Source organism: Paramacrobiotus metropolitanus, unplaced genomic scaffold, assembly GCF_019649055.1.
Source record: "Paramacrobiotus metropolitanus isolate TYO unplaced genomic scaffold, Prichtersi_v1.0 Parri_scaffold0000069, whole genome shotgun sequence".
NCBI lineage: Eukaryota > Metazoa > Tardigrada > Eutardigrada > Parachela > Macrobiotidae > Paramacrobiotus > Paramacrobiotus metropolitanus.
In genome coordinates, this window is record NW_026570289.1 from 570,361 (window position 1) to 598,319 (window position 27,959).

General features: G+C 41.1%; 3 protein-coding genes across 5 annotated transcripts; all 3 read left to right on the forward strand.

Annotated features, from left to right (window-relative positions):
• The first annotated feature begins 480 nt into the window (after window positions 1–480).
• On the forward strand, window positions 481–6,896 carry LOC129594577 (endothelin-converting enzyme 1-like). Of its 2 annotated transcripts, none has more exons than XM_055491315.1 (11): window positions 481–791; window positions 1,880–2,017; window positions 3,286–3,369; window positions 3,690–4,090; window positions 4,458–4,853; window positions 4,971–5,153; window positions 5,435–5,600; window positions 5,908–6,027; window positions 6,103–6,293; window positions 6,355–6,453; window positions 6,508–6,896. In XM_055491315.1, exons 1-11 carry the CDS (start codon window positions 680–682, stop codon window positions 6,658–6,660), a joined length of 2,043 nt encoding a protein of 680 aa, XP_055347290.1. In that variant the 5' UTR covers window positions 481–679; the 3' UTR covers window positions 6,661–6,896. The 2 variants fall into 2 exon arrangements, with proteins under 2 accessions (XP_055347290.1, XP_055347291.1); XM_055491316.1 differs by having other exon boundaries at window positions 4,458–4,775.
• Window positions 6,897–10,338: 3,442 nt separating this feature from the next.
• Window positions 10,339–22,619, forward strand: LOC129594571 (neprilysin-2-like). The gene is made up of 8 exons (XM_055491305.1): window positions 10,339–10,619; window positions 10,777–10,914; window positions 12,774–12,857; window positions 18,836–19,245; window positions 19,744–20,139; window positions 20,267–20,447; window positions 20,682–20,847; window positions 22,502–22,619. The coding sequence occupies exons 1-7, from the start codon at window positions 10,505–10,507 to the stop codon at window positions 20,723–20,725; spliced, it is 1,368 nt and encodes a 455-aa protein (XP_055347280.1). The 5' UTR covers window positions 10,339–10,504; the 3' UTR covers window positions 20,726–20,847; window positions 22,502–22,619.
• LOC129594572 (endothelin-converting enzyme 1-like) lies at window positions 22,493–23,309 on the forward strand. 2 transcript variants are annotated; one of them, XM_055491306.1, is made up of 4 exons: window positions 22,493–22,621; window positions 22,697–22,890; window positions 22,952–23,050; window positions 23,105–23,309. In XM_055491306.1, exons 1-4 carry the CDS (start codon window positions 22,531–22,533, stop codon window positions 23,255–23,257), a joined length of 537 nt encoding a protein of 178 aa, XP_055347281.1. In that variant the 5' UTR covers window positions 22,493–22,530; the 3' UTR covers window positions 23,258–23,309. The 2 variants fall into 2 exon arrangements, with proteins under 2 accessions (XP_055347281.1, XP_055347282.1); XM_055491307.1 differs by lacking the exon at window positions 22,952–23,050.
• The last annotated feature ends 4,650 nt before the right edge of the window (window positions 23,310–27,959 follow it).

The following is a 27,959-nucleotide window of genomic DNA, read 5'->3' on the forward strand; positions in this document are numbered from 1 at the left end:
CCATTACACAAATCGCGTTTCCCCGTTGTATTTGCATAGATACTCGCTGCTTAAAAAACTCTTTCGCCCGCTTCTGGCCAGTGGAAGTCACTATACCGTTTCCAACCATTTCCACTAGCTTTTTAGTGCCGACTCCATAAGGTCCGTAACTAGCAATGACATAAGTAACATTTCTATATAATAATGGCTAGGCTTAAAATTATAATAACCCCGAACTAATCCGCTTTCCCACGAAATAACTACCTATGCTTCTTAAATCCGCGCAGAATTACATAATCATGCAGCGTCGTGTATGCTACAGACATGTTCTCTCTTTAGAGCTAACAGTTTGTTAAACTATATTAGCACCAATTTCCAGGATTTGCCGCTAGCGGTATTCGCTGCATACAGTGCGTTTAAATGCTGACACAAAATTTTAGTCAACCGAACAATGATTCCCTAAGGCTTTAAACATGTGCTTTCGAAGTTTCACTACTTCCTGCAATTTATTGACACCGTTTTAGTCATCAAAAATCCGGCTAGTGGAACTGTGCCCGTTTTAAGAGTGCGGCAAATTCGTTTAAGAACACGGTTCATACAAATTCTTTCGTGCCTATAATATGTGGATAACTTTCAGACACTGTAACTGACATCTGTTTTTTTTGAAGGCTTTTTCAGATACAAAGCCAGCAAGCGCGCGATGATACTGTTGGGCGTGCTTGGATTGATCACTGCTGCTCGTGTAATACAAGCTAGCGGGAAGCAGCAGTTATCTAGATCCGTTTGCACTTCAGTTCTTTGCCGCCAAGTCGGTACGTAAAAAAACATTTCATCTAAGGAGGACAAATCCACGGGCGCGAGCCCGTGGAAAGGATTTGGAAAGGAAATTGCCATGGAATTCCATGGAATCCGTGGATTTACGGAAATCCAAACGGATTTCCGTAATTCCAAGGATTTGTTAGTTTTTGTTGGAATACCGTTATTCAACTATCTATTTACATAACTATGAAAAAAAAGTCATTTTGATTAACTTCAGCTGCCTAATTACTGCGCATTCGTCATTAAAAACTTCATTTGAAACTCCAAACAGATTAAAGAATTAAAAATGATTGAATTCGAAATTTCTGAATTCTGCAAATGTTGAAGAGCAATTCCTTTACGTCGCAGCCGGTCGAATTTCTGTTCTCTGTTTGCTGTTTTATGGATTTTTTTAAGTTCATGCTTCGAAATATTATATGAGCGCAGTTTTTCTAGTATATTTGTTTTGCCAGGAAATGTGAACACCAGGTGACCGAAATATGCAAATTTTTGAAGAAGAACATTGTTTTCTGCCGGATAGATCAAGCAGACTTCCTGATCTATTGACAATACAAAAGAAATAAAAATCAATAGAAAACAGTAACGTTGGCGGCTACTACTATGGCGATTACGCTATTTTCAAAATAAATCGTTTGAGACCGGAAGACGAGGTAATGTAAAAATTTGCAGCCGCCTGTCGAAAAACAACACGAAAATTGTTTTGTTTTCATTGTTTTTCCTTGACATTTCTATGCGCTTGGAATTCCAAATACAGGGAATCTGGAATTCCAAGCGAAAATTGGAATTCCACGGATTTCCTAAATTCCAGTTTCCAAATCCGAGCCGCCCGCGAGGAGCGCGGATTTGGAAATTGGATTCCATCCGTGGAATTCCATTTTCCTTGGACGGTCGTTCCTTAATATTTTCATCAAATCAGAGCAAAAATTCTCATGAACAATTTCCTGCATTGCTGTACTCGTGTTTTTACTTTGAATTTCCAATAACAATTCCAGCACTGCTGTCGCTGCCCAAAGCTATCGCGCTGCCAGTCACTACAGTAAAGTGAGGCAGACATTGAACAACTCGTTTATGTTTTCTCTAGCCCGTGAAATCATCTCCAGCATGGATGAAACTGTTAATCCATGCGAGGATTTCTACGCTTACGCGTGCAACCGTTGGAACAGCAGCAGCGGTCTATCGCACACCGTGCTCGATCCCAAAATTTTCAAACAACTTCAAGGTACTTGCGACAACGTGTAGGCCGATTGGCGCTTCGTGATAGTTAATACTGGAACTCTTTCGCTTAGTACTTTTGTAACTGGCGTATTATTAGTGAATTTCGCTAGCAATCCGTCGACAAAAATTTGTATTTGTATAATTCTAACCTGTACACAGCAACATTACAGATACGGTTCGATAATGACACTTTAGCGAACTGAAAAGCTTAAAAATAATATCTGTTGGGTTATGGTCAGTAGGTACCAGACGAAAGCGCATCAACCGTAACGGGTCGGCCAACTTCGGCTTTGCCGCCCATTTGCCTTTGCCGTTTCAGTTTGCCGTTTTCAACTTTACCTTTACCTTTGCTAGTGGAAAAGCCGTTAGCACAACAATTTGCCGTTTCAGAACGCCGTCTCCAAAAGCCTTGGCTTTGCCGTTTGGCAAACGAATTACCATTAACACGTTGCCGTAACAGATTGCCGTTCCCGAACATTTTTCAAGTGTTTTCCGGTTTTACGTTTTTTCACATTTCCTGTGTACTTTATGCGCACAGTCCGTCTGCGAAACTTTTACAGACAGATCTTGGTAATTGTTTTACTGTATAAACCGCAAAACGAACATCAGGACAACATGAAATAGCATCACACTGTACTACAGTAACAATATACAGCATAATCTTGATACTAGTACAGTAGTACTGAACATGATTTTGTTAAAGTTATTAGCACATCCACAAGGTTATCCATATGATCTACAAAATTATATTGGTAGGTCGTAATCTCAAATTAAAACTAGCAGAAGTTACCGTCAACCGGCGCAAATTTTTAAGCTAATTAATTACCTGACGAATCAAATTCTTAAGTTCATCACGTTACGAACAAACTAGTGCTAGCGCCAAGATTATGCTGAACGTGTACTGTTACTGTAATACAGTATGATGTCATCATCTTATCCTGATATTGTTTTTGGTAGTGTATATGGGAATAAAATTACTAAAATCTGTTAAACTTTCGCAAAAATGTTCGGGAACGGCAATGTGTTAATGGTAATTCGTTTGCCAAACGGCAAAGGCTTTTAGAGACGGCAATTTAAAACGGCAAATTCTTGTGCTAACGGCTTTTCCACCGGCAAAAGGTAAAGGCAAAGGTAAAGTTGAAAACGACAAACTGAACCGGCAAAGGCAAATGGACGTCAAAGGCGAAGTTGGCCGACCCACCTTAGCTGCACTAAATTTTATGTATACTCTGTTGAATGCATGTATCTTGTTGGAATTCCCGTTTTGTTTAGAGCTGTTCGAAAGTGGAAATTACACCAATCCCACTGAAAAAAAAGCAGTGGATATATACAACCAGTGCATCAACGAGACGCGAGGTATTCAGAGTTTTTATAAGTATGCCTGCACTTGAAAACACCTTTGTACGGCGTGAGATGTGTGTAGTACTCGCAGTGTTAAAGGCAAGCGATTCAGTCGCAGGCCATTAATACTTTTTTTTCTCATCCACCAATTCAATCTGCGTGCGGACTGCCGGTTACTAGCTGAGTATACTCCCTTTAACAAGTTACCCGCCTTCACTACGATTGCCTTATGCCGACACGTGCGGGGTGGCAGTACAGTGAATGTAAAACTATCCCTTCCATTTAATTCGAGCTAAACGTTTTTGAGCGTCCATCATTACTGATTTTCTCCACAGACAGGCCATTCGACGTCCACGGTCTTGTGCGCGCTGTTGATGACTTGTTTGGTGGATGGTCGCTATTGAAAGGCAATCCAAATGTGTCCGCTGTTCGTTTGGACGAAATTTTCCTTCGTCTGCAGCAGAACAACATTCAGTCCATCATTCATCTTTCCGTAGAAAAAAACGACTTTTCCAGCGAGCAGAATATCCTGTTCCTTAGGATGCCTCAACGCATGTCGGACCGATGGGGATATTGTGCCCGTTACCCCTCTCCTTGCAATGCAACTGAGCACCTAATGAACACATGGACACTTATTATCTCCAGATTGCTGAAAGTGGCCAATGCAAGTGTCCACTGGCCAACGGTTGAAAAGCGGCTGGAGAAAGTTCTTATGTTGGATTTTATGATGGCAACTGTGCGAACTGTGACTTGAAAATCGGTTCAACCACTTAAAATTTTCTGGGTTTCGCCTTTTATTATTTTTATTTCTGGTTTTAACATGTTGTCTGATTCCTCTGACAGATACAATTCAGAATATATCCACATGTCTTTCTAATGTTTTAACACAATGTCATTATTACTTCCTTTTGTACTTCAGTTTTTTTTTACTTTGCTTTGATTTCATCCAGGTGTTTCGTTTTATTTTTCAATTTTATTTCGCCTTTTGTTTGCCACGTGTTAAATATTTGATTTTCAATTTATCCGTTTTCGACAACTAGTACCGTTGCTGTTATCCTTTTTTTCGATCGTGGTGATTTTTTCTCTAAAGCATTTACTTTTAGGACCCAAAGGGATCGGTGAACTTTCTGAAGCGCTTAACATTTGGTGATCTTAGTAAACCGCCATACCGTTCGCGATTCTTTTCAAGCTTAATGCCGCTGTTCAATGCCATGCTTAAAACATCTTTGGTGAAATTTCAAGCTACGACCGCTACTGAGGTTGGGGACATGTTTCCACAGTACCTCCTCAAGCTGGATCAGACGATGGCGCAGCTGGAAGCGGACGGGGACGCGGGACTTGCGACAATAGCTGATTGGCTCTGGTGGACCACGCTCTACCACTACTATCTTGTATTTCAAGAGGCGGGAAACTGCGTGAAGGTGGTGAAAACGGCCATGCCGTTGACTGTTTCAGGAATGTTCTTCAAGACGTACATACAAAGCAAAGTCGCTCAAAAGGTCAAACATACCTTACGAAAAAAAAGTTTAAAAATTATTTGTGCAAAATGCGACGTCTGGGTAAAAGGTGAAATTCAAGCAAATTTTAAAACATCAACAGCAAATTGCTTTCAACAGGCGAATGTGTTAACAACCGAACTTGTAAACGCGGTTCGCGATGCAGTTCTCTTCCAAACTACTTGGATGGACCATGCAACGCAAGAAGCGGCCATGGATAAGCTCAACCACACTCTTCAGAGTGTCGGTTTTCCCGAGGAGTTCTTGGATAACTGGAAGCTAATCGATGACCTTTATGCAAAGGCTAGTCAACAATTTCACGCCGCCCAGCTTTTGAAAACATTTGTAACGGTGTAATGGTTCAAGAAAGTAAAACAGTATACAGTCCTCAATAAGATTATTGTTTTATTTTGAGCTTCGAAAGCGGAAGCACAGAAACTACTAAAATATTGACAGCGTTTTTTATGCGGCGTAAATTCCCGTTTTCAGGCGCAGTCTTGGCTACAAGTGTGAAGCTACCGTGGTCCGCGCTTTGGCTCAAAAGTACTCCGTTTATTTTCTTCCTATAGCCGCCATTCTTGCAGGTCAAACTGGAGATATCATTCCACGACACACTACGCACCATCGATCAAAGCAACAGTTGGATCACCCTGCAAAAACTCTCCCGCATTAACGCTCGTAATGATCCTTTTGACTCTGCCGATATGACCGTGGTATACGCCAACATGTACCCAAACAGCAATTATATTGGTATATTCCTTTTTCGTTTATGTTTAACGTTTTCTTTAAGATAGTTACCGTTGGAACGGATGTTTTCGTCGAATAAATGTCATAAAAAGGCTATTTTGCAGACTTTCCTTTCCAAATTTATTTGCACTGTTTTTTGCTTTTTGAATAATGATTTTTGCATTTTTATTTTGTAAACATTTACACATTTTTTTATAAATATTCATTTCACATTTTTCTAAGTATGAGTCTGTATGACCACAAATTCCTGCCTCTTGCATCAGAAGTTGTTTGACTAGTAACTGAAAATTGCCGATCGTTGGTTTTGCAGTTATTTCGGCGGCCACATTGCAGCCACCGATGTTCTACGCAATCAACATGGACATTTTTAATTACGCTCGCTTGGGTTTTGTAATTGCACACGAACTCACTCATGCTTTGGATATCGGAGGTGAGTTTAGAGATTTTGTAAGAGAAAAATCTCTGCTTTTCTAAGTGTATGTGTAACGACAAATTTCGTTAATAGATATGGAATGGGGAAAAGACGGGAAACCGTTTAACTGGTGGACGAATGCAACATTGAGCAATTACAATGCGAGAAAGTACACTTTAGTCGATTTCTACAACAATATCCCCACGAAGAATGACAGCGTCGATGGACGGCACACCCTCATCGAGAACGCTGCCGACAACGGCGGATACCGAGCTGCTTACTTGGTTCATATTCCTGGTATTTTAATTATGAATAATTTGCGCAATAAAATTTGTTCTTTTTCAGGCTTTTAGTAATTTTAAGCGCCGCACGGGATACCGCATAAAACTGCCGGGCTTAGAAGCTTTAGATGAGGACCAACTTTTCTGGTTAATAGGGGCTCAGGTGACATTTTTTGACACTTAGAATGGGGTAGAGCTACAGCGGGAGTTGTTTTAGACATGGTGCACCCGCAATCCAGGATCTATCGACGGAGTGCACGCACCCTTCCGATTTCGGGTGATGGGATCCTATATGAATAGCGCGGATTTTAATGCAGCTTACAACTGTCCGCTGGGATCCCCGATGAACCCGCGAATCAAAGCGTGGTAGAGATAGCTTTGTCTCTCGAGATGGTTTTAACTTTCGAGTAAGATAGTATCTGTTGCAATGGCGATGCAACATAAAACCATATGACGGCTGTAATTTGAAAAACGCTGCTGTACGCACTAGTTGGAGTTACCAACTACAGGGAGAACCGACTAGTTCCACAGTAATTAAACACCCATTGCTCTGCAACCCGAAAAAAACACTTTTTCTTTTTCGTAGTTATTTATTCCGTATTGTAAGCATGGCATTAGTTATTTGGTACGTCTTTAGTAACTCGTTGCTAAAAGTGGCGTAGGCTGCAGAAAATTTATCGAACTATGAAATCCGAATAAACATGCCAACTTCATTAGTCTTCCAGATACATGAACAATGGCGAGTAGGCCGGGATAAAAATTTTGCCCACGAATCAACCACTTCTATCCAAGTCACATGGACCGTGGAATAGTACACAGTCGTATACTCAAAACAAACATGTTTGGAGCATGCGTTTTCCTCTCCGGTTTCAGACAATTCTCCAACATTATTTGTCGTTGTTACGAAACGAATGTGATCTAAGTTAATCTGCCGGACACAGGATTAGGAAAAACAAACTCATGACCACGTTCATTGTGGATGAAATACTGGAAGACGTTAGGGGTGTTAAAACTTTGTAAAAAGAAAATATTGAATTAACGAAATTTACCGTGCGCTGCAAGTCCTTATATACCCAATGAAATTTACCGGATCACTCAGGTGTAACATGCTTTTCGCAGACGCAGCTTACAATTGGGAGAATCTGGAAATATGGTCGGGAAACTGGATCTTATTATCAGTACGTCTATCAGCAAACTTAACCGGCGATACTCGAGCAGCATCAAAATGGTGTCGGCTGTTCTGGCTAGTGGAAAATTTAAATATCAGCGGCGGAAAATTTTACGGACCCAGGGTCCTGAAGCAGTGGAAGCTGCAGTCAGTTTTCTACAAAACACTTATGGCAGCTCCCGCACCGCGAGTTGCCGATCACGTTTCGCTTCTCTAGCAGCTTCACACTTAATGCCTATCGAATAAAGCGCACCTATCGTAATTTAGCTATCGTAATCAGTCTGCCGCGTTAGAATTTCCTGAAGCGGGAATACAGTAATTTCGAATTAAACTCTAACGGTCGCTTCCATACGCGTATCTGGGAATGCGTATAAATAGGTTCTTTAAAATGACCATGTATTCCAGCAGATTTCCATACCTAACGACGACCTCAGCGGTAAACGCTTTACAAGAAATAGTTTTAGGGACCTCCGGCGCGGGGCGAGGAGGATGCTCAAGCTTAGGCATCATGATTTGTTTAACATTTTAAAAGTCTTTTAAATCTCCTATTCTTTTAAATCTCTTTTGGCTTTTGATGTTTTGTCCGAGAAAGCAGTTCTTTTTGCTCTGCTGTGGTCAAAAAACAAAGAATAAATATGGGATTCGTTTTGAGTGTCTAATGTGCCCTTTTCAACTGGTTTTGTGCTAATCGTGAAGTTTCTGACTTTTCAACGCGAAATAAATGCAATGCAAATCGAGAAGGCAGTTATTCTAGAGTTAGCTTAGTAACGCTTTTCGTTTGACACTTAACATCATGGAAATTTGCTTAGTGCAAATAACGAGCTTACAAGCGGCTGGATGTTGAACTGCTCGCTGATCGCAGCTCCAGCACTTTGTTATGTTGCGAACAGTCTCAGAATATTCATTTCAGAGATTTCTGACTCTGCGAAATCGGTAATTATGATTGCACTATCCTCAAGCTAAAAGTATGCTGCATGGATGTACATACGAGTATAACGGAAGCGCTGCAAAACCTGCGCATATACCGTAGATAAATTTCCTTAGAGTAAAATTCAAGTATACTCTGTAGTCTGTATTCACAACTTATCGATATGGACGAGCATCGATAGATAATTCTCCAAAGCGCCTAATCTGACAGAAGGAACGCATGCAATTTGTACATTGCATAATTCTGCTTTTTGAATTTCTCTGCCGCAGGTGATTCCCAACCAAGCGGAATCTTGGTTGGCAATACTATGGCACTTAAAATGTGCAAACAATAATTTTCACATGCCATGCTTTGCAGTAGGAGCCTTGAAAGCTGATAAGTGATAAGTATGAGCAAAATTCTAAAAATTATGCAGTCATCCACTTCAAACGGCACCATACTTCATTTCCGCGTAATGCCCTTCTTGCCGAATAACAGAAAAACTGGCCGCGATGTGTTTTGATGATTGCTGAACCGCTCTTCAAAATTCACAATGTACAATTTGCGATGTCTCAGTTTTCATAACATATTGGTACGGCAGTTTTCAATGTCAAAAACTACGTTTTCTGCTAATAAAACAATGCTGTTGTTAATATTATCACTGCTGGTGGTAGTGTTGTTTGGTAACAGCTCTGTAATCGGGGAATTTCAGCGTTCTAGCTGGTGTTATATAGCCCCGTTGTGGCTTCAAACGGCTTGCTGTTTCGTAGCTTGGCAGAACAGTGGATGTCAATCCCCAATTTTTAAAGTCTGTATGTGTACCATAGAAAACTAAAATATGTGTTATCCAGAAATTGGTTCTGTACTTTATACATAAATTAAAAATTAGTAATACAGAAAGACGTGCTAATGCTGTGCAATAATCGGTCTAATGACACAAACACTTCAAATATCTTTTCGGTAACAGAAGATACTTCGAATACTGCCTTATATGGGCTCCCCTTATATTACTCTCCCTTATCTGGGCTCCCGGCTAGTTTGCAATACCCGTGAAATTAAATTTATCGGATTTATAGCGGAACCCTTTTCTACTTCTTTCAATCGGATTTACCAGTGAGCACACCAAAGAGTTCCGAAATTTCACATCCGAATTATATTTATATATATTATTTATATACATGTTTCCATTAATTTCAACCGAATTTGCCAATGAACAAACTGAAAAATGCTACAAAACTACTGGCAGAATAAGTATTTTAAATAAATCAAAAGTTTCAGTCAGTCATAACACTGATAACAACTGCGAAAGTGTGGGTAATAACGTAACCGCGCATGTAGAGGGTTGCTCATATTGCTCGGGAGCCCAGATAAGGGAGAGTAATACAAGGGGAGCCCATATAAGGCAATATTCGAAGTATCCGTCAAAACTACCACAAGAACACTTCCGAGATATCAGCCGAGTCTGGTAAAGCCATAAAGGGCTCCTACCGCAAAGCGCATTCTCTCCCTGAATTTAATTTTGTTTGGGCTGGTTATGAATATGATCACAGACTTGGTGTGATGATTATCAACTAAATCGCGAATATGTGCTCATGTCAGTTTGTATCAGTAATTTGCAAATGACATCATAGAGCGCTGGAGTGCTGTAGTTTCACTACTATCATAGACATTAGTGCCATTACTGTATGTTCATCATCCCCTCTACTTTCAAATCAGTCACCTCCGCTTTAGAATTCACAAAGCATTCCGTAAACGCATACAGTCACATGCATGCTGAATGTACAAAGATAATCATATAAATACTAATTTGCCGGATTTGCCGCTAGCCATATTTGTTACAAACGCCGCGCTTAATTAATGATTAAAGACGTTAAGCAACTAAGAAATAATCCCCTAGGACAAACAAGCGCTTTCAACGTTTAAATACTTTCTGGCATTAGTACTGTTATATTCCTCGAAGAATCCGTCTGGAAAGCTCTGCGGGTTTTGAGAGTGCAAAATATGTAAAAATAATCCGGTTTACTTGATTTTATACAAATTTTTGTTTCGTTGCTGTAGTTTGTGAATAATTTTTAGAGAATATTACTGAAATTTGTTTGTTTCGGAAGATTTTTGACTGACAGAGTTGGTTGGTACGCGATGATACTTTTGGGTGTGGTAGGATTTTTGGTCGCAACTGCTAATGTAGTGCAAGCTACGGGGCGGCAGCAGTTGTCAACACCCGTTTGCACGTCGGATCTTTGTCATCAAGTTGGTACGCACTACGCAGAACATCTGCCTAAAAAACAAAAATGGTTTCGGAACAATTTTCTGCATTGGTTGGATTTTACATTGAATCTCCGATAAAAAACTTTCTTACTGGCAGTCGTTATCAGGCAGTACAATTTGGCTAGGCTTTGTGATCTTTTCAGCCCGTGAAATCGTATCCAAACTGGATGAAACCGTTGATCCATGCCTGGATTTTTACGCCTATGCATGCAACCGTTCGAATAGCAGCAGCGGTTTGTGGAGCGAGGTGCTCCGTCTCAAGATTTCCGAGCAGCTGAAGAGTACGTCTGACAACTTTTGCTAAGCGGTGTTCATTAACTCTAAAATTATGAAGTTCTTTCGCTTGCTGCATTTTAAACCTAGCACTTTGTTAATATATTCCGTTGACCTACATACAATCCAAGGAGCCCCCTTGGAAACCTTTTGACCGCTGCTTAAAGGGCGACGCAGGGAAGGGCGCACAGTAACGCTCGATTGCAATTACTCTAGATTTGACGGATTGGCGTAGTACTTCCACCCTATCTTGTCTACGATTAACTCTCTCACACCGCAGAAGTGCTAACAATCTCTGGCGTGACGTACCAAAGCACTTTGATATGGCTCCAGCCCACGGTTTTCGAATAACCCGTGTCTGCCGGTCTAAAGGTTTCCAAATGGGTTTGAATGTAAGGGTTCTATGTATTCCAGAAAATTGAACCGTTAATCTGGATCACGCTTTGCAAAACGTTGCAATAAGCCTTCGTCAAAAGTAACAATCGTGATGAAAAGCGTCAGATGAAGCTTGTTCAGTTTCACATACCCAGTACCCTGCGTCTCATACGGCCCCCACTCAAGTTTCGACTTGACTACTACAACTTGGACCGCATTCGGATCTGGACTCTTCAACTTGGAACTTTTTAACTTGGGATTCTAAACTTGGACTTTACAACTTAAATTACCAGGGCTTGGAAAGCATGTTCCTTGGGCCCTTAGGTTTCTTAGGGTATTTTTAGGTTTTTTAGATCTTTTAGATTTCTTCGGTTATTCGAAGGTCATTCCTAGGTTTCCTAGCCTTCTATGTTCTTTTAGAATAATTAGATTTCCACTTTTTCTTTGAATTTCAGAGGTTTTCTTGATAACCTGAAAAAACCTAAGACAACCTAATCTAAGAAACCTCAAAGTAACCTAAGAAACCTAAGTAATCCCAAATGAAGGTCCAACTTGAGATGTCCAAGTAGGACGTCCAAGTCAAAGTTAGAAGGGCTAGGTTAGAAGTCCAGTTAAGAAGTCCAAGCCCAAGTTTCAGCAGTCCAAGTCCAAGTTAAGTGTGGCCCAAGTACAAGTTTTAGAAATCCAAGACCAAGTCCGAGATTGAGCGCGGGCCGCCACATACCTTCCGTCACATCTAAGTTCACATATCCAATACTAGTTTCCGCTGATGTCGGCGTCCGTTCGGTGCACTGTTGTGGTTGACAACCACCGCCAGTAAGATTGGTTGGAATAAAACTGCCGTAGTTTGCCGCTTCCCAGTCGCCGAATTTCACATGCCTTTGCCCGTGACAACTGCCTGCCACCTAAAGTTGCTGGCGACTACGTGTGCGCTGCCCGGCTTTTGGTCAACGCAGACGTCCCTCAGCAAAGGAATTTCAGTGACTCTTAACACGGAAATTCCTTTGCTTGGGGCCTTTTTACCTGGCGCATTGATTGTGGATTCCTTTAAAGATCAGTTAGGGAAAATTGACAAACGTATAATTACCACTTCAGCCATGTACCGACAACATGGTTACCGGTATATATGTTCTAAGGCTATGGCTATTTTACCAAAGCATTTTGCAGTGTGGCATAATAGCTGAAGGATATTTAAGCGCAGTGTGGGGCAAAATAGCCTTTTGCTATTTTGCCCCACATACTGGGGCAAAATAGCCAAAATCTATTTTGCCCCACATACTGGGGCAAAATAGCCAAAATCTATTTTGCCACAAACACTGGGGTAAAATAGCCACTTCGATATTCTAATGCACTGAGCCGTTGAAGATATTTCTTTGATAACTTGTATTCATACCGTTAATTATAAGCGAAAACGCACCATGAACGCCTGAATTTTGTGCACACAGATACTCTGTAGCATGCCTGTGTATTCTTGGAATTTTGCTTTGTTTAGAGCTATTCGACAGTGGAAATTTCACCAATCGCATGGAGAAGAAAGCAATGGACATATACAATCAATGCATTAACGAGACGAAAGGTATTCAAAGCTACCGTAAAGTATAGCGGCAGTTGAAGGCGCCTTCGTACGGCGTAACTTTCTTTTATTTACATCCTGGTCACGGCATGTTGGAGGGTGGGAATTCAATTTTTTTGTCAGATTGTGTCGCTTGGGATTTACCAAGACCTTTAAAGTTTTTAGTGCAGTTTTTTCTGTGCGTTCATAGTCAATAAAAACAATCGATTTTTGGTTACGAAGCCGAGAAACACCCTCTGAAGCATTGATCGATTGATTCACACTTTTGAGAAACCTTTAATTTAGTAAAAAATTCAGAATCTACTAGCGCGGTTCCCCCTCAAGTCAGATTAAGGGCCGTTAAGAGAGTACTTTGAGCTGCTTAATTGCAAAGCGCTCGGTCCCAAAAGTGGGAGTTGTTCTTTTTTGGCATTGAATACAGTGTGCTGACATGGAAGCCGGTACAAAGTCTAATACCCATTTTTGCTTGGATCATATTTTACTGCCCGTGTTTATATATGACTTCCCAAAGGCACTGGTGAACTCGTGAGGGATGTTACCCTACATTTTTTGCACTCACAAGGTCCAACCGCAGACCTGAGCCAGGAGTTGCCTCGATTCAGTTCGTAATTTTCGATAAACTGACGCCTGGGACCCATGTTATGAGCCCTATGACTCGGAGATACCATGTTCTGCGAGCGATAGGACTGCTTGCCGCTTTCGTCTTGCAAAAATTTGGGGGGAAAGAATATATGGGAATGAATATATGGGTAAGATAGAACGGGCAGAGAAGGGCGCAACCGCACAATGCTGTTTTCTTTTATATATGGAACGTTTCGTACCACCGAGAAACACTGGAGCGTTTTTTCTCTCCTTGTAGTCAGTGTAGACAACCTGTAGACACCGTAGTGGACACCCTGTATACATCCTAAGAAAACCTAAGAAACCCTGTATACATCCTACGAAAACTTAAGAAACCCGGTGACTACCGATAGGACTACAGGGTGTCTACAGCCTCCTGTATACAGCTGTCTACTGTGACTCCAAGAGGAGAAAAAACGATTCAATTTTTTCGTTTGGTACGAAACGTGCCACAGGTGTATATATCACTGGCCCCCAATTGAAGCTAGCGCAGTAAGAATGGCCTTTACATTACTTTTTACGAAGCGTGTTCGTGGTTGAATTGGGTTAGTACTGTGACGTGAACTTCACGGGATTCACAGCCAAAATGAATCGTTCGGCAAGTCATGAACTGGAAGATAAATTAAATCTGGTTAAGAAAAGGCGACCTGTAGCGCATAGTTCACGCGAGCTGATCAGGTTTTCGTATTTTCGCGATGTTACGCGCGCTCAGGAAAACGGCAGGTTGTAAAACATGGCAGTGGCACCTGCCAATGGCACTGCCAGTGGCATGGCAAGCGATAAAACTGGAGACTTTGGCAACTGGCAAACGATAAAACGTGGCACCTGCCACTAATAAGATTGCATTGTTTCTACGCACCTATGACCCGAGAATCGCACCAATTTTGCTTGTTTGGCTTCCCTACAGCGTAAATGCGAAGTACGGTATATGACAAGGTGCGGAATGGGTAAAAAGGGTGGGTGTAAATGATCAATGAAGTCGGCCGGCGTATCAAAGAACAAACAGGAGAAGCGCGCGCTGTTCAGTATTTATGGCAACGTGTAAGTGTGGAAATTCAGCGCGGAAACGCGGCTTCTGTCCTGGAGACGGTCGGGTGTTCTCGAGAGTTAGAAGAGTTATTTACTTGTTCTAATTATTTGGGTTTTTAAAGTTTGAATGTAAATGGCATTGGTTTGTACAAGTTAAAAGGTTAGTACGGTAGAATTAAGCAGCCGCAATGTTTGCAAGTTTGTGTAAATGATTTGTGCTTTGCAGTAAAATCCAATTTCGCAAACTGTTCGCTACGTAAATACGTTCATCGTTGCTAAAGTGCCGGCACAAGCAAACATATTAGCAGCACAAATGTATAAACGCTTGAAAATTTAGCTACCCTACTTTAAACTGCGTATTTAGGTTGCATATTTTTTGTAACCTAGATAAGCAATTACGTAAGTTTTTATCAGCATTAACACTTATGCCATTACGGTTTGATCTTGCAGTACCGAACCGTGTACGAGTACGAATGGTTCCCAGATAACTTGTAACTCGTAACCTGTAACTCAGCTGATACTCAACCGATACTCAACTGACTTTATGCCATACAGTACCTGAGATACCGCATCATCACTGGCTCTGCGTTATTTTGTAATGTTCTGTTTAGAATCTACCGAGCTGCATTATTTTAGAGCCTACAGAGATGCATTACTGTTAATCTTTTTAGCAATATTTAACAGCACAATTGAATTTTAACAAAAAATGGCTACTAAGCTAAGTATACGTTCAAGTAAAATACAGTAATTTCATGTACGTATGGAAACGCTATTCGACATAATATGTATGTCGAATATTTTAGGTCAACAAGTCCGTATATTATACGGGCTTGTTGACGTGAAATACTGCTTCCCTGTCTGTGCTAACTAATACCGAGGATAGATGTAATGTGCACTAGTGCTACATCAAATACAGCATCTGACTTCGCGTACTCCTCTCAAACACTGCCGATTGCTGAATGTTTAATGAACGAGCAACATAGCAGGGATTGATTTATGTATGCAATAACGTAAAGATTCGCGTGTACTGTGTAGTGCGTAGCTGCCACAATCAGAATGCAGTTAGAAACGCATAACGCTTATGTGGCGCCACTTTTTTATGCAACAGTGCAGTTGCACTCTGTTAACAACAAGCTGCGCTAGCCCAAACATCGTTTGGTCTAGCGCTACAAATAATGAATGTTACCATTCATTATTTGTCATTATTATCATTCAGAGCGCACCTAAACACAACACAAGTCGCAAGATCCAGACCGAAGAGAAACGCAGATGTCAAGGGTTTTCTTGCAGCCGATTTAGGCTGCTTCTGATATTTTGGAAACCGCGTCACGCTGGCGGCTGCTCTTTCTATATTTTGAAAGTTTCCGGAACATTGCGCGAAATGTGGTCGTGTTAATAATTCATTTACTTGTTATTCTGAAATACGGTGAGCCAAACGTACGGACGACCACTGGGTTAGTGTAATCAGCATGCATGCTTTAGTAATTAGGGATAAAATTAGATCAATGAACGGTAAAACACATGCTGCGTGCACGTGTCATTGCACTCGCCTAGGCGCACGAAGTTCGGGAACGGGTGTTGGCTGTGCACACGTGTTCTGAGTTTTTTTCTATTTACAAACCTTTATTTTGGCTTGATTACTGCAAGCCTGATTCTGATGCTTGTACGCTTTTAGGGTTTGAATTATTTAATTTAATTGTAAATATTTGCCAATTACTGTACTCAACACCGACAATATTACGCCAGAGATAAAGCGGTACCTGCGATTCAGTTTTGGCTCGAAATTAGTATTACCATTTCAAATCAGCTGGCATCGAGTGGCATTGCCAGTATTTACTGTATACTGGCAGTTTGTGCAGAGTGATAATTTCGTTTTCAGATAACCTTTACATTCGAAGGTGAAAACACCATGGGCAAAACGCAAGTTAATTACGAACGACAGGTCCGCGAAAATCGTTAATTTTGAACTTTCCTTGCTGCCGTAGGTCTTGCTAGTGAATGATTAATTAAACCGGAGATAAATCAACAAGGTACAATTGAGAGAGCTGAATCTAAAAGCGCTTAACACGGGTTCTGTAGGTTGAACCATAGATGAGCACAGTCCGTCAAAAGCGTGTGTCTCCTGTTAAACGCCATTGCCCATGAAGGGTTCTGAATACACGGGCGGGTGCAATTTCGACAGCAGCGCTTTATTACGTAATCGAATCAAGCTCTGTACACAAACGTGCGCCACACGGTTACAATTGTCGAAAGCTGGCAAAAAGCCCCTTTTCTGATCAGCCCCCACCGGGCGGTCGGCGAAAAGCAAAATTGTCTCAAACGTTGTCTGCCTCCGGACAATAAAACGTTCAAGGAAACAGTGTATGTACGGTAACGATATAAAATGGCAGCATAGCACTTTGCGCTCTGCCCGTTTCTTCCTACGCTAGCGATGCATCGCTTGAGAAACAAAGTGAGGGAGCCCTGTAGCTTTAGAAAATTATGAGAATTTTAACTTCGACCAGCCTCTGGCATTTGCAAACTTTAGTGATTGCAGCTTGTAATGTGCACATTATCATGGGTGATGCTGACCTTTGCGGCAGCCTTACTGGTTACTTTTGGCTACTTGTGCGTTTCAAAAAGTGCTAGTGCATAGTGGCCGCTTATATCTGAATCTATCGCCACTGCAGCTGCACCATCCTCAACGCTTTTTGATACTGTCCCTTGCGGCTAAACCCAGAAGTGCAACCGCGGACGACGCAGCATCATAAAGTGGTCGAAATGCAGCAAGTGCAATGGCAGACTTCATAGGGAGTGCTTTATGCAGTACCATAATATGCAATTCTAATAAGCTTATGGCAAAGGAATATCATCAGCGTAATTTTTTTTTTGTATTTTATTGGTTATTAGTGGTCAAAACATATGGAAACGGGTTTTGGCAGCTTTTAATTTTTTTGCTGACCAGTGGTCAATGTGTTGACCACTTCTATACTTCTGTTTTAAAGCAATTTTTTTAGCTATTTGAAAATTATTGCTTTTACGTAATAATTGTTTGCCTAATTATTGCAGAATTAAATGTTTTTATGCTGCAGACCGTCCATGGGCATTGGCGTTCTGCATGCGACATAGTAACCACCGCTGACCTATGGTCAACAGAGCCTCACAAGAAATTCCCTTTCTTAATTGAATTTTTTCAGCGGGAAATGCTGATTTTTATAAGGAAACTCGCACTCCTTCGGGTACCGCCCGCTGGAGGGTAAACTATAGTGAAACTTTGCTGGTGCATGTAACCTGAGAGTTTTGCTCAGTTTGTCACTAACTAAGAATCTTAAACAGCAATACTATGTCCGCCGATGGCAGCCTGGCCGGTTACGTTGCATTACAACAACCCGATTTTCGCTACTACAGATACAATCGAAGTGGCACCGGGAGACATTTTGTAGAGCTCATTTCCTAATTTTTGCCTTAAACTTATTGTAGTGAGCTTTACCGAGTGTATGAACTTGTTGTACAGAGGACAGCTGCGCAATGATTCGATTTTAAATGGATGCACGTGAATGCTAAGAGCCGGAACTTAAAAATTTTCTTAATCAACAATTTCTAAATTAACAAAAAATTCCAGTAGCCTGGTGGCTGGTACGATATCTCTGTTAGTGGAGTTTGGCGGCTGTACTGCGATGATAAATAATAATAAACAATTCTTGTCCTCTGTAAAGCTGTCTGTAACTGACCATAAGTGAGACCCCTCGTTTTCATCTGTGAGTCGAACATTTGCGTGCTTTCAACTGCCTTGTCTTTCTCTTTTGTTACGGTACTTTGCGGAAAGGCAAAATGCTGTGACCTTTCAAGTTCTCCATGCGAACGCTGCTTCCTTAGTTGATAGCTAACGTTGTTGACGCTTTACACGAAAAAACTAACTGCATACTGGCAACATGTTAAGAATTGTACGGTTGACCAAACATTTCGGAGTTCGGACCCGCTTACACATTGTGCCACATTTTATGCGGCATCTGCCAAATTTTATAATTATCGTTTGCCAGTTGCCAAAGTCTTGCCATGCCATTGGCAGTGCCACTGGCAGTTTCCACTGCCAGGTTTTACACCCTGCCCAGGAAAAGACGATCACTTAAAAGTTTAAAACGTTTATCAATTTAGCCAGGGGTTCATGGAAATTTTTCTGATGCAGCCACCAAACTGGCGTGGCAACGGTAGCCTCACGCCGTAAAAATGTCGTGATAAGTGCAGGGCAGCTGTGTAGTGAACGTATAACAGTCATTTCAGTTTTTAGTCGAGCAAATTGTTTTACTGCGAAAAATGGAAAATGTGACTTCCGTTTGATGATTTTTCTACAGCCGGGCCATTCGACGTCCAGACCATTCGCAGGCTTGTGCGTGCTGTTGATGGCTTCTTTAGTGGATGGTCGCTACTGAAAAGCAATCCCAATGTGTCCGCCTTTCGCCTAAACGACGTTCTTCTCCATCTGCAGCAGAACGACATTCAGACCATCATCCGTCTGTCCGTAGAAATAAACGATTTTTCCAGCGATCAGAATATCCTCTTCTTTAGGATGCCTGAGCGCCTTTATGAGCGGAGGGGACTTTGTGGCCGTAACCCCAGTCCATGCAATGCAACTGGGCAGCTGATGACCATATGGAAGTTGATTGTCCAGGGTTTGATAAAAGTGACGAATGCAAGTGTCCAGTGGTCAACGGTTGAGAAGCGGCTGGAAAAAGTTCTGTTGTTGGATTTTATGATGGCAACGGTGCGAACTTTTACTAAAATGTGCATGCAAACGCTCCTTCAACTTTTTTGGCTTTTTTGTTTTGATGGTAGAATATTTTCCAATTGCTTTTTATTTGTTAGTTTGATTTCTGTAACAAGAACATTTTTAAACTTCCGCTAGCAATTTTTTTAAATTTCCTTGCCTGTTCTCATTCCATTTGTCATTTTGGATTTCGTTTGGCTATGATTTAATGCCAATTTGTTTTGTAATTTCAGTTTTATTTCATCGTTTATTTGCAGTTTCTTGGATTTTATGGTTTCAACGGTGTGAATCGTTATTCGAAAATATCCTTAATCATTCAAATCTTTCTTGGCTTTTTCGTGTTTATTTGCCGAATTTACTAATAATGTTTTTTTTTTGTTAATGTTCATTTTATTTAATTAGTTTGTGCCTACTGTTACCTTGGGTGTTCTATCGTTCTACCTTTTCTTTCTACTGTTGACGTGTTTAATTTTTTCTGAATTAATTATTCTTTAGGTGCCAAACGCAACGGCGAACGTTCTAAATCGTTTAACGTTTGGTGATCTCAGTAAACCACCATTCCGTTCGCGATTCCTGTCGAGCTTATTGCCGCTGTTCAATGCCATATTAACAGCTTCTTCGGTGAAATTCCAAGCCACCACCGCTACACAGATTGGGAACGTTTTTCCGGAGTATCTCCTCAAGCTGGATCAGACGATGGCACAGTTGGAATCAGACGGTGATACGGGCCTTGCGACACTAGCTGATTGGTTCTGGTGGACTGCGCTCTATCACCATTACCTTGCATATATAGAGGCGCGCAACTGCGTGCAGCTGGTGAAAACAGCCATGCCGTTGACTGTTTCGGGAATGTTCTTCAATGCATACATAACGAACAAAGCTGTTCGAAAGGTCAAGCACTGAACTGTATGGTTAAAAAAGGACATTGCTTAGGAATAAATGTCTGCATAATGTGGCGTCCAAGCAAGAAGTAAGGTAAAAAATATAGAAAGAATTAACGACTGCTTGCGTCTAACAGGCAAAAGAGCTGGCATTCGAAATACTCAACGGAATACGCACAGTCCTGCTGAAAACAGCCTGGATGGACCGGGAAACAAAAGAAACCGCCAAGAACAGACTAAACAACACATTGTTGAAAATTGGTTATCCCGAAGAGCTTTTAGAAAAATGGACTCTGGTCGATGACCTCTACGAAAAGGGTAGTTAACCTTGCTAGTTTTGAAAACAAACTTTATAGTGTGGAATAGCCCAAAAAAGCCGGATCCCCTCAGTGTGATCTTCGCTTTGGTACAATCTCCGACAGCGGGGACACGGTCACTACTCAATATACCGAAAGCGTTGCTGTTGTGTTTATCGACATAATATTACTGAACTGTGTACATGTGGCAACAATAACCTTGAAAGAACTCTTCAGAATGCTATCGTGCTTACAGGTTCAAGTGGGAATGTCAATATACGAGACAATGCGCACCATTGATCAAAGCAACAGCTGGATCAACCTCCAAGAACTCACCCACACTAGAGCTCGCAGCGATTCCTTTTGCCCGGCCGACCTTACGAAAGTATTCGCCGAGACGAACTCGGAAAGCAGTTATATTGGTATCGGGCGGAACCGTCTTTCCTTTACTTAGTTTTTCACCTGTAGCTCGTTTCCTAAAATTCCAAAAATTCCACCCATCATTTTCCGTTACGTATTTTTAGTATTCAGGCGTATTCAGCCTGTATTCTAAGGTTTTCTTAGTCAGAATACATGCAGAATTCTCGAGAATATGGGGAATATAGGGTCAGCTGCAGAGTCACTTAATGGATACCATGGCAGTACTAAAGAGAAGGCATTAGCGCGACACGCCTACTTCCGGTGCTACGTCACGAGTAGGCAAGCCAGCCATCTGCACAATGTTTTATGACTCGTAGGCTCCACTGGTTGCCATGTTAAGCGATTTTAAGTTTTAGAAGTTGAAAATGAGCGGGCTATAGGTTGAAAGAAAGAGAAAAGAATTCTAAGATTTTCAATCTATAATATGTGTGCAACTGAAGTCGATTAAATGTTTTAAAAAGATCTCAAAATGTATGCAATTAGCGCACAACGGTCGCGCGGTTTGAACCAACCGTTGCATTGACTTTGTATGCTAACTCGGCTTACTTTCGAAACCTTTTAAAAATCTTACTTCGCTGTTATTACTGAAGGCATTTGCATTATAAACTTAAATTTTGTTTCTCTTTCTATTGAGCTATAACTCGATGATCCCACAGGACGTGAAGTAAAATGCGTGAACCATAGCAGTCTATGGAGCCTACGAGACTTAAAGCACTGCGCTTTAACCGGGCTGCTTGCCTTACTGTGACGTCACCAGTGGCGCGCGTACGCCTTCTTTTTAGTACCGCCATGTGGATACGATTCTGCCTGTATTTCGCCTTATTTGCTCCGCATCCATTAAGTGTCCCTCTGCAGCGGTAACTGTATTCCCCGTATTTTGCCGGAATTCTTGCGTGTTCCGCCTGCATACTGCCTTATTCGCTCTCCTTATCCGTAAAGTGTTTCTCTGCAGCGGACCATGTATTCCGGCGTATTCCACCGGCATTCGTTCGTATTGTGCCTCTATTTTTAGTTACAGTAGTATGTATTCTTAAGTTTTTTAGTCAGAATACGGGCGGAATACAGGCAGAACACGCAAGAATACCGGTGGAATATGGGAATACATGGCCTGCTATAGAGAGGCATTTAATGGATAGAGAGCGAATAAGGCGGAATATAGTTAGAACACGAACGAATACCGGTGGAATACGCGAGAATACTATGAATACCTGTACCTATCGAAAAATAATGGGTCGAATTTTTGGAGTGGTACGAAATCGTCCATATATCTAATTTTTATCCTTCTGTTTAACTTAACTTACACAGTTGAACTAGCTCACTAATTAACTAACTAGTTAACGTAGTTAATTTTATGTGGGTTCCCTTACTTTTTAATTTACCATCTTTCAAACAACTGTGTCTGGTATGTTGTTGAAAGAATATTTTACAAATTTCGACGGTTATGAAATTGACAAAATTTTTTATTCTGCATTTTGAATAAAAATGCATGCGTTTTTAATTGATGTGGGTTCGTTTATTTCCTTTTGCCAGTTATTCTTTTGTCTGTCTTTATCTTCATTCTTTTGTGATTTCATCATAAGTAATTCCTCCTTTGTGTTTTAAAATTTGATTGACAACTACCTAAAGATCATCGATGGTTGGCTTTGCACTTTGCAGTAATTCCGGAATCACTGTTACAGCCACCAATGTTCTACGCAAGTAAATTGGATATTTTTAATTACGCTCGTTTGGGTTTTGCCATTGGCCACGAATTCACCCACGTTTTGGATATCGGAGGCAAGTATGGAGGTGACGGTTTCATGAACGAGAAGCATTTTCATCCAAGTTTATAACAACAAATGTCGTTTTTAGCAAAAAAGATTAAGACAGACGACGGCAAATCGTTTTACTGGTGGACAAATGCGACACAGAACAATTACAATGCGAGAACGTACACCTTAGTGGATTTCTACAACAATATTAGCACGAAGAACGACAGCATCGATGCACGGCAAACTCTCGTCGAGAACACCGCCGACAACGGCGGATACCGCGCTGCTTACTTGGTAATTATTTTTATTATTTTATAGAAAGAACAGTTGTGCGCTTAGAATGGTTCTCCTGTAGGCTTTTCATAATTTTGTGCGCCGCACGGGATACCGCATCAAACTTCCGGGCTTAGAAGCCCTGAATGAGAAACAGCTGTTCTGGTTAATAGGGGCTCAGGTAACCTTTCTTTCCGGTTTCTTACGGCTCAGATAAAGCGAGGATTGTTTGTAGACAATGTGCACCCGTCATCCATCAGATTCCGGTGGAACGTACGCACCGTACCGATTGCGCGTGATGGGACCGTACATGAATAGTGTGGATTTTGGTGCAGCTTACAACTGTCCGTTGGGATCTCCCATGAACCCTCGAACTAGGGCGTGGTAGAGATGGTTTTAGGTTTGAATCATGCTTTCACAAAAGCGGGAAGACTGGTAAAGGAAGGAATGAGGGTCTTGTGAAAGAAAACGTTTTCTTTATGCTCTTAGGTTTTCGAAATAAAGCTACAGTGAAACGCCGAACATAAACCAACTAAAGAGACATAACGCAGCAACGCTGGGACTTTCATTACAAGCTGCTACGGCACAATGAACATTAGACATTACTCACATTCATAAGAATACACATCGCTGCTCTTGTATTGCACGTACGCGTACTTGCACTATACACTACAATCTCAATTGGCCAGCCACGTTCCAAGGGGTTTTTCCCTGAATGAATGTTAATGTATGAATGTATGTATGTATGCGAACCAGCAAAAATGCTGAAATTCAATAAAAAAATTAATTTTTCCCAGAAGTTAGACGGACACGATGTGAAAAGTGTATTGATTCCGAGAAAGGTTCAGATTTCAAGAGTGACTGCTAACCACAAAAAAGACGTAGGAGATGCTGATGCTGCTTCTTGTGTATATCAGTGTATATCAGTGAACATAAACCATGTTTATAAATGGTTGAATGTAATAATTATATGGAATCGCTAATGTTGGAAAATCCACTTTGGGTGCGTTGGCACGCCGGAATGTAGCGTCAAGGGCACGAGGTATTTTATTATCAGTCTTTTTTAACACGCACTAGACAGGCCTTTGCATTTTTTATCAGCGCATCAATACAATTAATATCTTTAACTAGGCTATCCCATACAGGGTACAATGTAGGACTATAAACGCATAACCCCATACCCAGATATCCGTACGCATGTGGCCCAGAGCACTTTTACGGCAATCGGATATTCTAGCTGAGTCGTATGCGTTGAAATGCTGTGGGTGTGGATATGCGTCTTTTTAGTCCTACATTGTATACTACTCTGTATATTCGAAATCTCATTTCATGCTGTTGAAAGATGAAGTAGAAGAATGTACCCTGTCTGCTTTAAAAACATATTCTAAATTTTTTGGAAGCTTCTGTGTAAGCATTAGCAGATACATATGCCGTTTCTTACTGAGTACTGTTCATGGCGTTTGTTTCGCTACTTATTTAGGTAACTGCAAGCTTATTTCCGTACTGATTTTATTCTGTACGCCCAACAAAGCAGGGAAACCATGGGGTACACGGCCCCACGGGGAAAACCCGCCTATTACACAATACGTGATATTACACAAAAGAACGGTAAACGGAACAAATAAGCATATTATGAACTCCTTTGCGCCCCATATGAGCAAACTTAGGACAGTTCCAGAAGTTTCCGAGGGCGTGTTCCTACAATGAGCAAACGGCGAATCATGTTTAAGTCCAGAACCGAACTGTTCCACAGTAATAGATTACAAATTGATCGTAATATCATACACTCAGGAAAAGTACATTATTGACACTCGCGCGTCTCTTCAGAAAAGCTGGTTTAAAAATAATGTGAACAAAGCGTTTATGCATCAGGTTTTCTTTACAGTTTTGTTCAGTCGCTAGCATAAGATAACTGTTCAAACGCATTTTGACTAGTGCCTTAAGTTTGTTGGATTATGATGTGGAATCGAATGACCTTTGATTAAGTTTATTTTAATTATAACGCAGTACGTACCGCGAGCCTTGCAATTCCGCAAAGAATTTGCGGCACTCAGGTAAGTTTTCGTTTCCGATCACATAACATGGCTAAAAAAAGAAACACGAACGCTTATTTCAAGAGTCAGCTTGAACAGTAAAAAAACGAACTAACAAGATTCTACGTACTCGCGCTAAAGTAATTTGTTCTCGTACTGCAGCGCCTACGATTTTTTAACGAAAGGGCACAATGTTATTAGCAAAAAACCTGCAAAAAATAAATTAGCTTACGTTGGGTTCTTCACCGACATTGGGGGGAACGTCACCACCAGTATGCTGTCCGGACACCTGAGCAAATTCGCTCTGCATGGTAAAGAACAGATTTATGCAAGACAAGTAAATCAGGGCATTCATTCTGTATGTTGCAGTTGAACCTTTCACAAAGCACAAAATTTTAAAATCAGGAAACTGATAGTAGTGGATTAACGAAATTTAAGCATGTACTTTAAGTCCTTATATACCAACGGCGCTTACCGAAGCAATCAAGTATAACACGCTTTTCGCAGATTCAGCTTACAATTTGGAGAATCTTGAAATATTGTCGGAAAAATGGTGCTGGTTATCAATTTCAGCAAGCTGTACCGGCAGTATTGGACTGGCATCAAAATGGTACCGGCCAATATGGCTACCGGGAAATCTGAATAACACCGGCCGGGAATTTCGCTGGCCTAGCAGGCTGAAGCATTGGAAACTGCAGTCAGTTTTCCACAAAACACTTATGGCAGCACCCGTACCGCGAGTTGCCGACCACGTTTCGCTTCTTCAGTATCTTCAGTCACAATGCTTATAGAGTGCAGCACAGATATCGTTCTTCTGCTGTGTCTCGCTGACGAGCTTATCAAACACGAAAGTTTCTAACGATTAATGGTTGTAATATGCATATTAATAGAAGTTTCGACAATTCTCAACAAACGAGTGCTTTTACTGAAAACGTTTGATATTGAGATAATTGATCGCTCCCGCTCCCGCTCCCATTTCCTGAATTTTAAAATTAACTCTTCGGGTCGCTTCAACACGCGTATCTCGATATGCGTGTAAATAATTTCTATCACAATGGCCAGGTATTTCAATAAATATTCAAATCTTACAAAAATCGCAAAGTTAAAGGCGATTAAAGAAAACGATTTTATGGATTTCCGGCGCGTGACCCAGCGTGAATCTTCCGTTGTGGCACCATGATTTGGCTAAAATTTTGAAGATGACTGGGTTCTCCCATTCTTTTGATTTTTATATTTTGTCCAAAAAACATGACTTCTTTTGCCCTGCTTTGGTTGGAAAATAAAGAATAAATTACTGGAATGGTTTTTCTGTGCGCTTAGTGTGCCGTTTTAACCACTTTTGTGCAAACCATAAAGATTCTGCTTAAAGATTCTGCATAAAGATTTCGTGCCGCACAGAAAATACACTGCAAGTCGAAAAGGCAGTTAATCTAGCGTCACCTTACCGGTGGCGGTAGACGATAGTAACACTTTTTATCTCACGCTTAACACAGAAACATGCAAACTGCAAGTAACGGGCTCACATGTAGCTGGAAGTTGAATTGCTGATCCCAGTTCCACTAGACTGCTTTGTTGCCGCCGCTTTAGCGGCCCCCGGTCGTTTCGGAAGTCTCAAGGGCCGAAACGACCGGCGGACGTCTCAGACGACAGGACGTTTTGGACGGTTACCTGTACATGTGCATGATGATGACTTCGGTCACTTAATTAACGGTGCAAAGTTTTTATGCAAGCAATGCCAGGCATGTAGTATTTGCACTGTTGGTTGCATCAGTATTTCCATCGGCAAGCTTGTCCCCAGAGAACCATCAATTTACAAAGTTAACAGAGCTAATGTCACTGCAATTGTAATAATTGGTTTTAATTAAATATCTGTTTACCTGGGCCATAATGCATATCAAGTTTAAAAGTGTTTGCTCACACCATGTGACCAACAGAGCATGTGGCTGTTTAAAAGCGGGTGGCAACAGTATGAAACTTACAATGTGCAAACATAATTTTTACATGCCACGCTGCGCACAAGCACGCCGGAAAGCTGGAAAGTATGAGTAAAATTCGAAAAATAAGCAGTCAGCCACTGCAAACGGGTACTAAACTCCGTTTCAGCGTAATGCCCATCTTTGCGGATAATAGGAAGACTGGCCGTAACGTGTTTTGCTGATTGCTGAATCGTTATTCCAGCTGACAATCTAACACGACTACTCAGTACTCAAAATATATTGAAAACGGCAGTTTTCATGGATATTATGTTTCTGCTACAGACAGAATACTGTTGTTGTTACTACGTTACACTATCAATACACTGAATACAGTGCTTATACTGCTGAATGTTGTGTCATTTAGTAGTAACTCTGCAGTCGAAGAATTTCAGGGTTAATAAATTGGTGCTAAAGCCCTCATTGTGGCTTCAGGTGGCTTGCTGCTTCGTAAATTCGCAGGATAGTTAATGGAGTTCGTATTCTTCAAACTACTCTGTGAAACAGAAATATTTACCATTATCCCGAAAATTGATTTCTATATAAATTGACAGTCATTAATGCAAATACACTGACTTCTCTAATGTTTGGCACTAATCTGTCGAGAGGTAGAAACATTCAAAACATTACTTCGGTAATAAGAAATATCAGTTTCACGTTACAATTGCACAAAAAACTTCCGAGATGTCATCCGAGTCCGGCAAAGAGTCCAAGCGCAAAGCGCATTCCCCCAAGCGCGCAGCGCGTTTAATATAATAATAATAATAATGCTTTAATGTCATTTGCAACGGGGCGAACAGCCCCCTCGAGGCAACAGACACTAGGTCGACAAGAAGGTTATTTAAACATGCAGTACGTACACAACTAACGAACAAAAATTGTATAATTCGGAAGCGATATAAAACAGAAAACAAAAATTTAATGCAAAAACAGGAACAAAAAAAACTTGAAAGTTATTTAAACTCCAGCAGTCGTTTAGCCACTGTTAGATTGCTCCAGTCAACATCCTGAAGTGCAGCTTGAAAGGATTTCAGTGATAGGTAAGCTTCGGGGGGAAGGCGCAATTCATTCCATATCGATGCTA